This window comes from Cercospora beticola, chromosome 3 (assembly GCF_033473495.1).
Source record: "Cercospora beticola chromosome 3, complete sequence".
NCBI lineage: Eukaryota > Fungi > Ascomycota > Dothideomycetes > Mycosphaerellales > Mycosphaerellaceae > Cercospora > Cercospora beticola.
This window is the reverse complement of record NC_088937.1, coordinates 976,591-992,381: the sequence shown is the minus strand read 5'-3', so window position 1 is coordinate 992,381 and position 15,791 is coordinate 976,591. Positions and strand designations below refer to the sequence as shown.

General features: G+C 52.7%; 6 protein-coding genes across 6 annotated transcripts; 2 read left to right on the top strand and 4 right to left on the bottom strand.

Annotated features, from left to right (window-relative positions):
• Nucleotides 1–1,464: 1,464 nt before the first annotated feature.
• RHO25_004370 (uncharacterized protein) lies at nucleotides 1,465–2,043 on the bottom strand (the record flags this gene model as incomplete). Its single annotated transcript, XM_023595290.2, has 4 exons — nucleotides 1,465–1,472; nucleotides 1,524–1,749; nucleotides 1,795–1,923; nucleotides 2,008–2,043. The coding sequence occupies 4 exons, from the start codon at nucleotides 2,041–2,043 to the stop codon at nucleotides 1,465–1,467; spliced, it is 399 nt and encodes a 132-aa protein (XP_023457355.1).
• Nucleotides 2,044–2,157: 114 nt separating this feature from the next.
• RHO25_004369 (uncharacterized protein) lies at nucleotides 2,158–2,748 on the bottom strand (the record flags this gene model as incomplete). The annotated part of the gene is made up of 2 exons (XM_065602552.1): nucleotides 2,158–2,467; nucleotides 2,741–2,748. The coding sequence occupies 2 exons, from the start codon at nucleotides 2,746–2,748 to the stop codon at nucleotides 2,158–2,160; spliced, it is 318 nt and encodes a 105-aa protein (XP_065458624.1).
• A 576-nt stretch (nucleotides 2,749–3,324) lies between these two features.
• On the top strand, nucleotides 3,325–3,963 carry RHO25_004368 (uncharacterized protein; the record flags this gene model as incomplete). Its single annotated transcript, XM_023595288.2, has 1 exon — nucleotides 3,325–3,963. The coding sequence occupies one exon, from the start codon at nucleotides 3,325–3,327 to the stop codon at nucleotides 3,961–3,963; it is 639 nt and encodes a 212-aa protein (XP_023457353.1).
• Nucleotides 3,964–6,092: 2,129 nt separating this feature from the next.
• Nucleotides 6,093–6,644, bottom strand: RHO25_004367 (uncharacterized protein; the record flags this gene model as incomplete). Its single annotated transcript, XM_023595287.2, has 2 exons — nucleotides 6,093–6,386; nucleotides 6,435–6,644. The coding sequence occupies 2 exons, from the start codon at nucleotides 6,642–6,644 to the stop codon at nucleotides 6,093–6,095; spliced, it is 504 nt and encodes a 167-aa protein (XP_023457220.2).
• A 299-nt stretch (nucleotides 6,645–6,943) lies between these two features.
• RHO25_004366 (uncharacterized protein) lies at nucleotides 6,944–10,214 on the top strand (the record flags this gene model as incomplete). Its single annotated transcript, XM_023595285.2, has 5 exons — nucleotides 6,944–7,026; nucleotides 7,079–7,224; nucleotides 7,285–8,646; nucleotides 8,707–8,970; nucleotides 10,117–10,214. 5 exons carry the CDS (start codon nucleotides 6,944–6,946, stop codon nucleotides 10,212–10,214), a joined length of 1,953 nt encoding a protein of 650 aa, XP_023457221.1.
• Nucleotides 10,215–12,152: 1,938 nt separating this feature from the next.
• Nucleotides 12,153–13,139, bottom strand: RHO25_004365 (uncharacterized protein; the record flags this gene model as incomplete). Its single annotated transcript, XM_023595284.2, has 2 exons — nucleotides 12,153–12,641; nucleotides 12,891–13,139. The coding sequence occupies 2 exons, from the start codon at nucleotides 13,137–13,139 to the stop codon at nucleotides 12,153–12,155; spliced, it is 738 nt and encodes a 245-aa protein (XP_023457218.1).
• Nucleotides 13,140–15,791: the final 2,652 nt, after the last annotated feature.

The following is a 15,791-nucleotide window of genomic DNA, read 5'->3' as shown; positions in this document are numbered from 1 at the left end:
GCAGTCCTTCGTGTATTGTTCGGCTCCTGCGATAGTATCATCGAAAAGGTCGGTATTTTGCGGCAACGCATCGATGGCGTAATCTTGCTCCGAGAGAAGGACATTCGTATCCATCTCTTCTAACATCAGGTACCTCATACATATATTCAGAATGCACTCTTCCATGTGCTGTGCCACCTGACCAACCAGCAATTTGCTGTTGGTGCATTTTCTTGCATGATCATGGCAGGGGTCCTGATACGGATTGAGCCTCTCGACTACGTATTCCTTGACTGATTGATGCACCAGTCGAATCTGGCGCCTTTTGCTGTCCTCATAATCGATCTGAGCGATAAATGGACGTATGCACTATAGCACTCTTTTCCCGTCTGCCATTGTCTCCAGCGCAGCGACAGTCTTTACATCCTGAGGGGCCGTGTCTAGAGCGACAGCAAAAGCCATTTCTGAAATACTAATAGGCCTGCGGACTGCCGCAAGAATCCTGAGGGCAGAAACAGCGAGACGACGAAGCTCGGATTTGTCAGAAGAGCATCGTGACAACATCCTATTATACAAATCGGAAAGCTGTGTAGGCAGGGCCATGTTCTCCAGACATCGTTCGATTTGCGGAAGAGTATTATGGTCTTCGACTTCAATTAGATCAACCATCATTCTGGTCCATATAGCACTGCTATGTGCTGTCTTTGAAAGAATTCCGCTGATGACTTCTCTAATGCCTAGGGCCAGATAGGGTAGCTGTTTATCAACAATGTGCTATGAAATAAGATGGTCTCTCCTTGAGTTGGCGGACAGCTTGATTATTTCCATAAAGTTCAGCAGCTCCAAGGTCTCTCCATCAGGCCGAGAAGATAGCAAAATCTTTAGTCTCGAATTTGCAGCAGCCAAAGATCTGAAGAGACTGACAAGTTTTCTCCTAGCTGGTCTGCCGCATTCGTCAAGCCCGTCGATCATTATGTAGAGTTGACGGTCCAGTGGGACTATCACCGTGCGTAGAAAGTCCTCTAGCATGCTTTCATCTTTGGCTGAATTCAGCCCAGATCCTAGCATCTGCTTATACTATTCGTAGAAGGTTAACTTTATCCCTGGAAATTGATCGAGCAGCTGCAGAATGAGAACAGAGAGTATATCAGTGACTTTTCCAGTCCAGTCATCGCGACAGTAATAGTAGCACATCTTGGGCTTAGGCAGCTAATACTCGTTTCTGCGCCTTAGCTCGTCGATTAAGAATGCAAAGAGCACAGATTTCCTATAGCCTATCTCTCCTAGTATAACTAGATGCTGAATTTTAGAAGAGCTAAACCATGCTATGAACGTCGCGTCGGTTAGCAGGAATTGGCAAGCTTGGTCGCTTAGTGAGACGGTTTTCATTGTCGTAGAGTTCTGAGCGTCAGATTCTGGACGACGCAGCTCGTGCAACTAAGCATGGCGCTCAGCCTGGTTGTCGATCTTGTCCTTGCCAAGCCACTAATAGACTGTAGGAATGTAAGCAAAAATAAAGCTATAGACAAGCGGATTGGCCGTACTCTCGAGTTGTGTAAGAATTTCCTTAATGTCTATTGTGATCTGCAATGTGGCTTTGTTAACAAGGCGGCCAAGATTGTTGGCATGCTTCAAGAAGTCCTGAACGATTTCTAGTAAGTGCTCCTTCTCCCAAATCATCGTTAGGAACAACTTGAGTCCTCTTCTTGTCAAGACATCGAGTGCCACGCTATAAAATTCCAGAATCTTTCCATAAACCGACACTAAAGCCTGTAATTAATTAGAACATCTCCATACATATCTGGTCCATCTTACCTTGTGTATATCCGACTGGTTTGTTTTACGACCAAGAGTATCACAGTTATCGATATATTTCATATAGTCTAGCATTTCCCTAACCTGCTTCGCGAAGTCCAAATCGGCGGTAGCAAGGCTGATAGCGATCTGGAACAGTGTCTATTAGTAACTCGTTGAATCCTGGACGGGCAGAGTCGAAGAGAAAAGCTGCGTTCTCCACCAAATACTTACTGCTATCACACTCCTAACAACACCAAAAACCGTCATAGTAGTTGGTTCGAGGGCTGTCAATGGCGATGCCAGATCTAATGCGAGCTTGAAATTCTCGAGTGGAACTTGGATGGATCGCAAGTACTTCACTCCTCTCAGAAAAACGTCCTCCTAGGTTGCTGCTTCGTTAATGTCCTCGAGGTTCTTAAACAACTTCGCGACGTCCTGGCCTTCGAATATGGAGACATCAACATGTTTCTTCACTTCCTCAACGGCTTCCCGGAATGCGGCGCTCCAAAGGTCCTCCGAGTTTGATGCAGTTCCATAAATCTTTGGGACACCTGTCGCAGTGATAAGTTCCTGCGAGCACACATTGGGAGCTGCATCACTACTACGTTCCGTTAGCACGGGAAGGCTCGTGCCATCCCTCTTCAGCGAAGCCGGAGCATTGACGTTCGTGCTTTGCTCATCGTCAATCGGCCTGTAAAATAGTCAGCGAGGATGATTAATTACGTGTCAGCGCACGAACGCTATTGACGGGCCTAATTCCGCTCTTGTCTTCTGGATAGACCGATCTTTATGTTCATCTATAGCGTGCCGAGGTTTCCGGCGGAACAGAGAGCGACAAAAAGAAGTGAAGCGCTCAGACCGTCGGCGTGAACGATATGCCATTTTGCAATACAACGAACATGTACATAGATTTTTGGAAGTTAAGGACCCTGTTTACATACAGGGACCGCGATGTTGTTTATACTCACACATGGTGCGGTGGGGCAGACTGGCACCGTGAGCCGCGCGCCTCGTGCCCCACGTTGGAGCCGCCGCCAGGCAGCCAATCAAAATCCCCAAGATAAGTGGATCATGCAATGTGACTGACTTGCTTCGTGCATATCGAGTTTGCTCCCGCGTCGCGTTGCTCTGGGTCTTGAGACAATCAGCCAAGTAGCAGGATTGATTTGAGCTGCAGTCGTTCACTCTTCTGGCATCTGCCTCACGACCTCTCACGTCGGTATGTTCTCAAGGTCGTCTGCGCCACGTCTGCGTAGCGCTGCGCTGGCTGCAGATGACTCCATTCGACTCTTTGCTGATTAGCATATCACAGAAGTGGTATCGCGAGAAGTACCGACAGCTGAAGAATACTGCTTGATTCCGCGTCTATCGTCACTCACCTTCGCGCGACCACGCTACCTGAGTCATCCTCTTTCTGGTTTCCTTCCATAAACCCTGATTCACGAGCGGAAGCCACAGTCGTGCCAGTGCCGATTCTACTGGACGTTCTCTAGCACCACGGAAGGTGAAGCGGCTGCGAAGGAGGAACATACTTTACAAACAGCAGACATGTCTGCGCCCAACGTTCTCAAACTGCCCCGCAAGATTCGTGATCGCATATTCGAGATGGTGCTACGAGTGCCCCATCCGATATACCTTTTCCAAGAGATGGAGGAGCTAGTAGAAGCATTTGCGCCCGAAAAGCCTATCCAATGGCTCGCAATGCTTTATACTAGCAAACAACTCGGAACCGAAGCAAGTGCTGTGCTATACGGCAGGAACAAATTCAGTCTCTTGGAGACGACGCCGAAGGAGAAGATTCTGCTGAAGACCTTCTTGCATGGGATAGGACTAGTAAACGCAAGCTCAATCTCACACATGTGTATTAGCTTCCCGTCTCTCGACAGTCAGGCTGATTATAGCCAGTTCCGAGAAGACAGTGCTGAAATTCTAGCGCTTCTCCGAGAGAAGTGTACTAGGCTAAAGGCGCTGGAACTTCTTATGCATAGTAAGAATTGCGGCGGATGGACTAGTACTACTGAAAACACAATAGATAACATTGGGGGTGCATTACCCTATATCGACCGGCAGCTGAACACCATCAATGGTAGAATCCAGATATCTGTAAGAGTCTACAGTGGAACTCTACACCCCCTGGTATCTGCTACTATGCAGGACTTGGGATGGCTCATACTGGCCCGAGAATAACAGACAATCTCAACTGAAAAATCATTCAGACGTGCATTATTCCAGACAACCCCAACTCGTCCATGCCTGTTCCGCGAGCTCCCTCATTTGCAATGCCTTCCTGAAAAAGAAACCGCAAAACGGTGAACATAGATGAGGAGCATAACATTCAAGTGACATATCACTACAGTCCTTACTAATTCACGTCCAAGCTCTGCGATCCGAATATGAGAAAGGTCCTTGAACGACTCCAGTTGCCTGCATCCGCATAACAAGCTGATCATATCAAATTTGGTCCTGATTATAAGGTAAATCACGACTTGCTGATACAACTCGGTAAGCAGGACATTATTAGCCAAGTGCGATCGCTGGCTAGTCGCAGAGTCATAGCCAGTCGCTGGATCCTGTTCTTGAGCCCTTCCGGTTCGACCGAAGCGGTGCCTGATGTAGGAAAGGCTGAGGGCCAGTGGTAGAAATCTTTGTGCAAGGATCAGCTGGAAGGCGAGCGACAGAATGATGGCAAATGTCAAAACTTCGTATTATCAGAGATGGTCAAGAGAACTACTAAGTTATGTGCTCAAGTCTACATTCCGCGACTCAGGGATTCCTTCAGGAAGGGACTGGGGTTAGCTGCAGAGATGCAACGCTGAAGAGCATTATTCTGCACGAAATTGTGAATTCCCGAATTGAGGCAGGAAAATAGCAGACGGGCAAAGTGGAATGGATGCCTAATGCCAGGATATGGGTTCTGCAGATGGACCGAAATCCAGACACCAGGCTATGTACAGATGAAATTGGGATTGCGAGCCTTCTCCTGTGAGATAACAGGGAGGGCCAGCGGACCCATATTTAAGGCAGACAAACGTGACAGACAGCGACTAGAGATTTCGCGGGTCCCTGACAGCAGATATCGTGACCAAGTGAGTTGCGGACAAGAGTCCATTCGGCTTAATAGCATGGTAGAAAATGATCCGTTGTGCAGATTCTTCTCCATGTGCCGGTTGGCCACAAAGCAATGATCAGCATGATGGAAATTGATTGTGCAAGCAAGCGGGATGGGGAGATTCGACGCTTGAAAAACAGGAAAGGCTTCCAGCAGTAGTAGTATGCCAAGAACAGAATTTCCAGCTGATCCGCAGACTGTTGTCACCTGGACGAGGGCGACAAACTAGATCACTGCAAGGGCGGCCTTACATTTCCATAAATAGCAGATGGCGCGGCGCAGCGTACCAGAAGTGATTGCTGTGGACGTGTGTAGCAAGGAGAGACGATAGGCTTGCCTCGAATTAATTGTCGTACAGCTCAACAGATCGAAGACCGGAATGTCGCATTTCCGAACTTGCACATATCCGGCTCACTATTTTCGGAAGTCGTTCTGCGCCAGGCAGCAATGCATAAGTGTGTGAGTACTGAGTATTATATTCGTTTCAGGACATCGGCCCGTATCAAGCGAGTTGTCTTCATTGGTCTAGTGGTCATGGTAAGTCATCGATAAAAACTTAGCGTACGATGTGAATCTCATTCTTGCAACAGATTTCCGCTTGTCAGCAAAAGCTCTCTCTGAGGGCAGCCACAAGCGCGGGAGACCAGGGTTCGATTCCCTGATGGAGAGTCAATTTTTTGCTTCAAACGGCTCTAATTGCGATCATTTTTGGACCCCGTAGTGTGCTGATAGAGGTGGAAGTGCATATGAATCACATTTTTCGCACGCGACATTTCGGCCCGTGCCGCTCACGGTGGACCATTCTCTTCTCCATTCGTACTCCGAACCGCAGGCTGTTCTTTCTGGCTCTCTAGAAGCACTGGAAAATAGACTGCGATGAGAGCGTAGTGTCGACTTTATCGAGAGGGAGACGATTCTTTTGGCTGGCCGGATCGTCGGTTGAATGCTTGGCAATCTTCGCGATGCTGCGCCGCAGACTGGCTAGGAAACCTAACAGGCCTCTGATCTGTCTTGAGAGGCAAGGCTATGGTGAGAAGCAGAAATGAGCCGTTCAGACGTAAACTAATTGTGTTTGTTAACCGGTGATGTTCTTCCCAACTTCAGTAATGCCGGCTGGTGTCTGCCCTCTAGCGACGCGACCGCGTCAGCAGTTGAGACTTCTGTCTGTAATGTTCTGAATTTCAGCTTTTGATATCAGTACTAAAGTTCAATACCCTATCATGCCGTTGATAAAGCTCGTCAGGACCCAGCTGTACTCCAGATACTCCAGCACCTTGAGCAAGCCCTCAGTCTTACGTTCAGCCTCGTTGTAGTCTCCCATTTTGGGCAGTGGGATGCGAGTGATATTCTTGCCGTCCTTTGGTGCCCAGTAATTCTTGATGTGACCTCGAGTAAATAGCACCAGCACGACCAGGGCAGGAGACGTAGTCATACGCATCAATTTGGGTAGCGAATCTGCGAAGAAGGCGAGGCTGAAAGATCCGATGAAAGAGGCCAATATCTAGTTACAATAAGCTTTAGAACGTGGAACCGCTGTGACTCTACATACTGCCAGAGCTCCCGACGCTTGAGTTGTTCTTGTCTTCCATAACTGGTTCTCTGCTTCTTTTGACCATTCGGCAAGCTTCTTGGATGTTGCCTCGTACTTTTGCAGGTTGGTTATGGCAACGTATGATAAGGCACCGCCATAGAGGCAGTAAACGAATTGGAGGAGGTGCGGCCCTCGCAAGATGATCTCTCTGCCGGTAAAGCTGGACATGTCGAAGTGATCAATAGAAGCCATTCGAAGATGAGTGTTCTGGTTGATGGTTGTAACTGGGTTCGACCTGGATTGGCTGGCTCGGATGACGTCGCAGCACGAGGGCAGCGCCAAGTCTTCAGCGCGGGAGCTGCCTTCCTGTGTTTACACTCACGGCACGACACGACAGTCGCGCGACAACGCGTGCACCGCCGCAACAACCACCGCCCGCCGTTTCTCTCACTCCACCCTTTTGGCGCATTGGACTATTTCGGTTGGAAAAGCTGGCGCGGGGCAAAGAAAACCAACCGCCGAGTGCTATGGCGCCTGCCGCGAAGAATGGGACACCAGGACGCCGCAAGAAGACGGGTCAGCAGTACTTCGATGTGGGCAAAGTTGGACGGTACGCGGCAACGACGACCTGTACAGAGCGCGCATCACTGATGTGTGCATAGGAGAACGGGCATCACATTGCAAGACACTGGGCTTAGAGATGAGCATGGACTTGAGCCTGTCTCTGGCATATTCTCTTCGCCGACTTCCCCAGAGCAAAATGGCAGCAGGACAATTCTCACCAGCGAGGGCATGGACGTAGAGGATAGTGCGTATATCAAGGAAGAGGAAGATGAGGAAGATTTGCTTACCCGACATGCCTTCTCAGGCTCAGCACCCGACGTAACGACAACACTAGGCAAGCGCAAAACACCTCGACTACCTCCCGCGCGACAATCGCCGCTGAAACGAACCAGCATTGGAGGCTCACCGCGCCGAATGAGTTCAGTGCGCCCGCAGTCTCGACCTGGTATCTCAGAAGAGCCTGCAAGCTCTCCTCGCGACGGCAGAGAACCCGCAGTAAATCGCAAGCTTCAGTTCGAGACTGTCAACCGCAATCGAAAGAGCATCCATGTCGCAGACGCCCAAAGTCCTTTCAAGCCACGGCACAAGCTACGAAGATCGACTGGCCCAGGCAGACCAGATGTTTATGAGTACGAGGACGATGTCGATGAAGTCCGCGCTACTTCTGTTGAACCACCGAACGGCATCATTGGCGAGGACGAAAGTGTGGAGCAGTCAATCGAGGAAGACGATGATCAACATCTAATGTTCGACGATGAAGTGCCTGAGGCAATAGAGCCAGAGCGAACAGCTATCAGTATTCATGAAGCTGATGAGGGTTCGAAGCGGAAGCGAGGACGACCACGAAAATCAGACCAATCCAATACGAGCCAACTACCTCTTTCGCCTGCTGTGGCATCACCCTCGGGCTCGAAACGTCCACGGACAAGTCTGAACAGCGCGCAAGTAGAAGAAGAACAGCTGAGCCGGCCTTCGAAAAAGAAGCGCACATCTAACATTGCAGTACATCACGAAGATGCCGAAGTGGAGGCCGGGCCATCTACTATTCGGTACGAAGACGAATATTTGGCGACCGGCGATGACGATGAGCATCACCAACCTCTCCTGGATTCTCAATTACACACGCAGCCAGAGCCCGAGAACGATGCGGAGCCGGCGAGGAAGGGTAAAGGGAAGGGCAAAGGCAAGAAAGGAAAGTCGGCCGCGTTGAAAGAAAGCGATTCGAATCGTGCAATTCAGCGCAATGGAAGCCCCGTCCGGCCTAGTGGCTCACCAGCTAAAGGCCGTGGTGCGAGTATGGGTCCTGTTAGCAATGTCAACCTACGAGCGCACACGCCCGCTGCCGATGCGCACGAACAGACTTCGCGTTCAGGGAGAAATCTCATTCAGCCCCTGAAATTCTGGGAAAACGAAGGCCGGATATGGAGAAATGGCGAAATCGAGGGCATCATCCGAGCTGAACCTGTTCAGGTGTCAAGACCACGAGCTAAAAAGAGAAAGAAGAGCCGCAAGCATGGTAGTCGACTGCGGGATATCGAAGAGGAAAGTGAAACAGAGTCCACTGTGCCTGATGAATGGGAAGAACTAGCCGGCGTGATTACCGGGAATGTTGCCAATTGGAACACGGAGACGAACGCAGGAGACCCAGAAGACCCCATCCAGGAAGGTGAGTTTTACATACGGTTGCCTAGTGGGTTGAGACATCTTTAACTAACGGATCTTGCAGACCTTGCTTTTGCGGCATCTTCGATCGTGACGAAAGATGTCCCTGGCTCCGATTTCAGATATGCCAAGATCATGACCCTACCATTCTTCGGCGCTGGCGTAGTCGAGCTACCGCCGGAAGGCTTCAAGCGCGCCAAGAACAGCCGAAAGATGCAGATGGTGTTCTTCGTGCACGAAGGTAAAATTATGGTTGAAGTTGGCGCCACTGGGATGGAGGTCAACCAGTTTGCAATCAGCAAGGGTGGATGTTGGGTCGTTCCTCGAGGTAAGCCTATTCTCTTCTCTTTCTCTCTCACTCTTGCACAAAAATCCCGGAAACCATGGCAGTGACACGCCAATACTTGATTCCTGCTCCGCCCTGCTGCGAATATCCCGGACCACATGGCAGCGATCCGCAAACGTTCAATATCTGGAATCGCCAACTGGTCTGCTGGACAGTGGTGCCAAGCCCTCAAACTGCTGGAATTGACTGCAGTGACAAGCGGAAATCATGGCCCTTAGACCAACGAAGAGCTCGCTACAGGACGCTCGCTAGACTGCTCGCTTGACTGAATGACAAGAAGACACAACACATGTGGGGCTGCGATCTCTCCGAACAATAGGCCCCACACTCGGCTGGGCTTCGGCCTCGCATTGAATCGTCAGCAAACAACTCCCAGCCGACATTCTTGGTTCAGACTGCCTCGATCCCGGATGGCGGTCAGCTCACCGCAAGGACGACCATACAATTGTATTGTTGTCGAGGACTTTGCAGCTGCAGCTTCCCCGTGTCGCCGTCCGAGAGCCGCGCTTAGCTCTCGATATCATGGCGGTGTGTGTGTGTGCAACGGACGCTGTCAGAATAACGCTCAGTGGTACAAGCACACAGCGCGAGCTGCTGCCCAACCCAACACGACATGCCGCTCATGCCGGTGCGAACCGTCCTGCAGTGCAGTGTTGAAGACTGGTTCGAGCGTGGGGGTGCCGTCGCTGCAGTGCGACGGAACTGTCGCTCGCCTGTCGACAGGATGAGACAACGCATCTCCATCCAGGATCAGGAACTGAACCAAGAGATTTGCTCGCGCCGGGGCCCGGTTCCTGCTCTCAGCTTCAGGAACGCCATGCTTGGATTTTCGTACTCAATGAGGCGTACGGGTGGATCTGCCGGACTTCCGCCTATTTAAAAAGAGTGGGCAGCAACTTCCTGGGCCCCGGTTTGCTTTGCGCCCTTCGTGCAACGTTACAGCGCAGGTCCAACCGAGTGTAGACGTCCTCGTGCGGCGTGGGACCCCATCGGTTCATCACGCTTAGGTCACACTGTTCGCATGCGCGGCGCTTGGGATCCATCACCCACATCATCACACACACATACATCATCTACTTGATTAGCTTTGTGGTGGCGAATGCTGACGATTCCTTTGCTACTCTACAGGAAACAATTATGCGATTACGAATGAAAGCAGAACCAAGACTGCGCGGATATTCTTTGCACAGGGTTGTGAGGTTGAGAGTGGTGGGAGAAGCGGGTGATGCGTTGTTCAATTTTTGACTGTTGCGCGTCACTCTTTCTCGTCCACCAGCCCTTTCCATGCGAAAGCTGCATTGGGTTGCTCCAACTTGTGATTCGAACAGCACCTTCTTCAGGAAAATCTAGTGCCTCGATTCGCGGCGTTGCCAGCTGTTCTTTGTTGGATTAAACTTGAATTGCAGGCATGAAGATGCGATTTCCAGCGGAGCGGTCTTTTCCCACAATTGACACTTGACAACGCGGGAGAATTGACTCGCAGAGAGGAAAGAGGAAGAGGAAGAGGAAGCATGGCAAGGAAATTTGGCATTGACAAGCAACAAAGCTTACGATCATGACTTGAGAGAGCTTGAGATTTCTAGATACCCACGACATGAGAAACTTGCCGTTGTTTTTTGCTGGACGCCTTATTACTATTGAAACTTCACCCTTGTGTTGTTCCTACATGTTATGAAGTGGTTCGTGTGATGAGTTTGAGTCGCTTGATTCTCGAACCGCAAATGTCTGACTCTCGCATCATCACATCACCCAAGTTCTCGGGAAGTTGGAGTAGAACGTGGCAGGGGTTTCAAGTTCATCAATACTCCGAAATGCAATTTGCGTCTTCCTAGTTGAGCGTCGTTTCCGTACTTTGCCCATTTTGCTGGTGTCGCATTATGAGATTCGACCAGGAGCGTAGGTCTTGCACCAGGAGTTCGTATCATCAGCTGATAACATTGAAGGATGGAGGAGCATCGGATCTTTTTGACTGGGTTGTTGCCAAGTCGCCAATCTGTCTTCATCCCATGCTCATGCGATGCTGACTTGATTCACCGAAGAAGGACCTTGAAGAGCGAAGTTGAGTCGTCGGGGTTGATCAGTGATAAAGATATTATTATTATTTGGAAAATGGAGAGGGTTTGTTCCTGGGGCAAAGGGCTGTGACATGCAAGGCTGCTCCGCACGTGCGCGTGCATAGCACATTGAATGCAATGTCATGTCGAGTGCGAGCTTTCCGAACGTGCTGCTCACCGACAGTTGGGATAATTTAGACTTTGTGCGTCGTTCGAGTAGCATTCTGCTCACCGATTCATTGCAACGTGTCTTCGTGATTGCGCACTTTCCTGTTGTACGACTCAGTGGTGTTAAGCATAATCCTCGTGTGCTCGCGACTCATGTATGTGCAGCACGGTCCGAGGACTAGCGCCGACCGGGCCTTGTCTGCAGGACATGCCGATTTGTATTGCGATCGCTTCTGCAGCGAGCAATTCCGAAGTGCATTGATGTGGAAATGAATTTCACTGTATGCACTGTTTGGTCGTCACCGTCTTATGCCGGCGGCCGAGAAATACCAGGAGTATGCATCCTGCAATTGCAAATGCCAGGTTGACTTGTCGAATGCTGGGAACTGATACTCGAACTAGGAGAATTGATCATATGTGCTTGCCTTTGTGCATGGTCTGGGTCGGCTACTTGCGCACAGCAAAGCGGAGATCCGCATGTTTTGATCTCTCTTCGTGCGTGATTCACCGCCTGCCTCGATCCTTGAGACAGGGTGCCTCAGATGCGCTGCATACGACAGAGATACTGCTGGTATATCGGTCGTGCGGTAAAGATTCCGCCATGGGCATTGTGAGACCTCCGTTGCATCGCGCCAACTATCAGCGCTCCACACATGGTCAGGATCAGCAGAAATCCTTTGGCTGTACGGCCGTGTAGCCCATGCACTGCCTTGTCAAGACTGTCAAACATGCTTGGTCCATCCGTGTGGTTGTGACAAGCAGGGTTTGCCCAGTAAAGACGAAGCATTGACGTCCCTTACGCCTTCTGCGCTGGCACGACCTGCTGCTCGCGTGGGCACTACTGGATCTGAAACCTGCTCGACGCCGATACACAACGGATCCCGGCATTGGTAGCATTCCAAATGGCGGTGTCGCCGAAGGGTGAGACCAGTTGCGAGTCGCTCAAAATTCATCATCTTCATCAGCGAACTCGTCCAGAACGGGGAAATCTCCGACTTCAACACGCTCGGGCCTTACGAACACACCACAATTTGGCTGACATTCGAAGTAGCGCTGGCCCTCCACACTGCCATCATTCTTACCGGTAGGCTCATCGAGTTGAATGCCAACCCAGGCACCAATGCCGCCCGGGATCTCCGGTACGTCGCCGACAAACTGCACAGTGCCGCGTCTATGGTCGGTCTCCGGCAGCAGACGACATCGGGCGCCTTGCTTGATGTGGCGGGAGTCGACCTCACGGTACGAAGCGTCGATCTTTTGCTGTTCAATGTTCGGGGCATCAGGATCGAAGCGGCCCAGTTTGCGGGCTTTCTTCCATGCCAGCACGCTGTCCGTGCGGCTCTCGTACTCATCCTGGGGCATTTCATACTTCTGTACGGAAGACACGTCGGTATAGTTGGTCCTCGAGCCGGGCGGCCGGGTATCAGTGACCTAGCATGAGCGATCAGCAGATGAATCCTGGGAGTGGTAGGTGCCAAGGCGATCGATGCTTTGCAGCCATGGGCTCAACACGCTGCAGTGCATGATGTTCCGCCCCTTATAATAGCTGGTCATGCCACCGGCGAATTCCAGTGGCCGGTGCGGAGAGGGTTGCAAAGGGTACCACGAGAGTGGTTCAGCGGCGATATTGCAGAAGGTGATGGGGGATGCGATGAGACACGCGGGCTCGAGTTTACGCACCAGCAGTTCTGCGTATGCTTGAAGCGGCCATGCAGCTATTTGCGTGGTTTCCTCATCTGCAGGCTCGATGGGCTGTGGTGGCTGAGAAGCAACGTGCAGGCTCAGACGTTGACAAGACGCCGGAACGCCCGTGATAGGCTCGAGACGCGCTTTGAGCTGGGCAACGGTCCACGCTGGAGAGATGCGGCGTTCAGAGGAGGAATTCTCCGATTTAATGAGCAGGGGCACATCGGCGGCGGACGCGGCCATGATGCTGGGATGGGAGTCGGAGGTGGAGGGATGGCGTCGACGCGTGCGGACAGTGGACAGCGGCGCTTGGATGAGCAGATGACGCGGCGGACGTTGTGATGGATTCAGGACGGTGATGGAGGAGAGGCTGCCGATTGTGGGTTGGAGGTGAAGTGGGCTGCACGAGCCATGTGCGCGGCGGGCCAGTCACGCAGCGCGCAAGTGGATGCGAGTGCTCGATTCGACAGCGCGGCCTGCGAGCGGATGAGCCGCCGGTGCATGCTCGTTGCGAACGGCGGCAGATGGGGCAGTCACGCTCTTATCACTGGTGTTATTAGGGCACGCCGGGAAGTGCAGAACCGACCAGCAGCAGGCGCGATGAGACGATGCAGAAAGACATGAGGCTCAATTCATCTGTCGTCATGTGCTCTGTCTGCACAGCATAGCACAGCACAGCACAGCACAGCACAGCACAGCACGATCTGTCGTTGGCCACGCATCTCCGAGCACACCGCCAGAAGCGCGTGCATCGGACTAAAATAGAGCTGCGCGCAAGTGGGCAGGGAATCCCTCGAAGGGAACATGTTCGCCGATTGTTCGGCGCTCTCTAGCATAGCCTGGTCGGCTGTAGCGCCAACCATCCTGCCGCAGCGCGCTTCGTCGACGTGCTGCGCTGCTGCTGCAACGAGAGCCGGCCACGTCGACCATTGTGATGAGCCTGACCATGGCCAGCCAGCCAGCCCCGCCGTGCTCGCCCGCAGGAAGTCCACCGCCCTCGCCGCCACCGCCCCAGCGTCCCATCGCCCGCCTGCACGCAGCAACTCGCCGGGCATCGCGCGCACGTTGCCGCGCCGTGGTCGTCGCTCCGGCGCTGTGCAGGCCTCCTCGACCGGGTGCTGGCAGTAGTGGCATCAAGCTTCGTGACTTGCCTCCCACTACCTTAGCCGCAGCCCCGTCCTGTAGCCTCCACCCTCGGCCATCGAACGGAACATGCGATCTGTGCTTGCTGCGTGCTGCTGGCGAGGATGACGCTAAAGGCGAATGACTTGCGTCAGGCAGCTACCCCTGTGAAGAATGCATTGTCCGCGTCAACGGCCTCTTGACCGCCATCGCCATGTGCTTGCTGTGCTTGCTGTGCGTGCTGTGCTATACTGTGATCTTCTCGTGGCAGGACATGTTGTGCTCTTCTCACGGCCTCGCCCACGCATTCCAACGCAGGGCGTGAAATCGACGCCAGGAGTGCGAGAATGTCTCGGCTGGCGGCTGTTTTTCTTCAATGGCACTGCTCCGACTAGGGTCACGAGATCCGAGATGCACACCGTGTCACAAGCGTTGTAGATGACACTCGCTACCAGCCCAGCCAGTCGGCACTTCACACCTCACCGCCCATTCCTAGCGTTACACTGGAATGCCATGCGCCCGCGCGAACGTGCACTCGACTCGCTCGAGTAATGCCCACTGCCTGCCACGGCCCAGCTATATGCCGTTGATGGGCAGAGCAGCAGGCGGAAAACAACCATCCTCGCAGCCCTCACCTCCCTCCATCTCCCCATTGGCCTGCTGCCGCGGGACTCAACGCGCGCGGCCAGCAAAGTTCTGCAGATCGTTCGCGACATCTGAACGCTTATTCCCCGGACCGCCCTAATGAAAATGCAGGATCGATGGATACCTGCACCGCGCCTTGACAGCCAGCTCCCACCACCCACCGACCCTCGAAAACGGACGGGTGGGGACGCGGGACTGCGCGCGCTCGAGTCAATTTGTGCAAAGAACCTGTCACGCCTGCGCTGATGACCTGGCCCTTACGGCTGGTTATATGGTAGCCCAAGCCCCTAGCTCCATGCTCGACGTCACAGAGAGATGTATCATAGTTGCTGGTGCATGAGCCCGCATGGATCGACTAACGGACATCCCTGGCGAGAGCGTACACATCTCGCAGCAGCAGCGACCGGGCCCCAAGACCGAATGCCCACCCAGTCCTGGCTCCTTCACTGCACACAACCGAGCGGCAGCCAAAGGCGAGCTAGCCACTTGGGGCTGCAAATTGTCGAGGCTTCACGCCCATGCTCCGTCGTGCGCGAACAAGAAGCGCGCCATGCCATGCAGGCTGGCTTAGGTTTCGCCGGTGAGCGTCCAACTGCTGGGATGCTGCCTCTTCTATACCAGCCGCAACCCGCTGGTTCAGCGCAGCTTCCTTACTTGGCGGCTCGCTGGACACGATAGGTCCACGCTGTTTCATCCCTTGCACTGGCCGTCATTGGCCAGCTATCCAGTCCGTCGGGAGTATTTCTTGCATGTTGTTCGACTAGCACCGCACAGACTGCAAAGCTATCCGCGCCTCGCGCTGAAAGGTTGGGCTGGCAGCTCTTCACAAGTCCATCTCTGGGTCCCTCTTTAGCTTCAGAACTACCTCCGTCTCGTGCCTCGGTGTGTTACGTCAAGCGCTGCGTGAAACGACCCTCCACGGCCCACGTCGAGCAACTGTCCGGTTTCAATCCTCCACGAAGTTCTCGCGTGCAGGCCCATCCTCGCACGCTGCAGCCAGTATTATAGGCGGTCGTGCGAGCGTTCGTACATATACCGTCGATCATCGGCCAACTTTATGCGGCCAATGCTAGCCATCCATCGAACCAACCCAGGAACTACCGCTTCGCACCCTCTCCTCGACCTGGA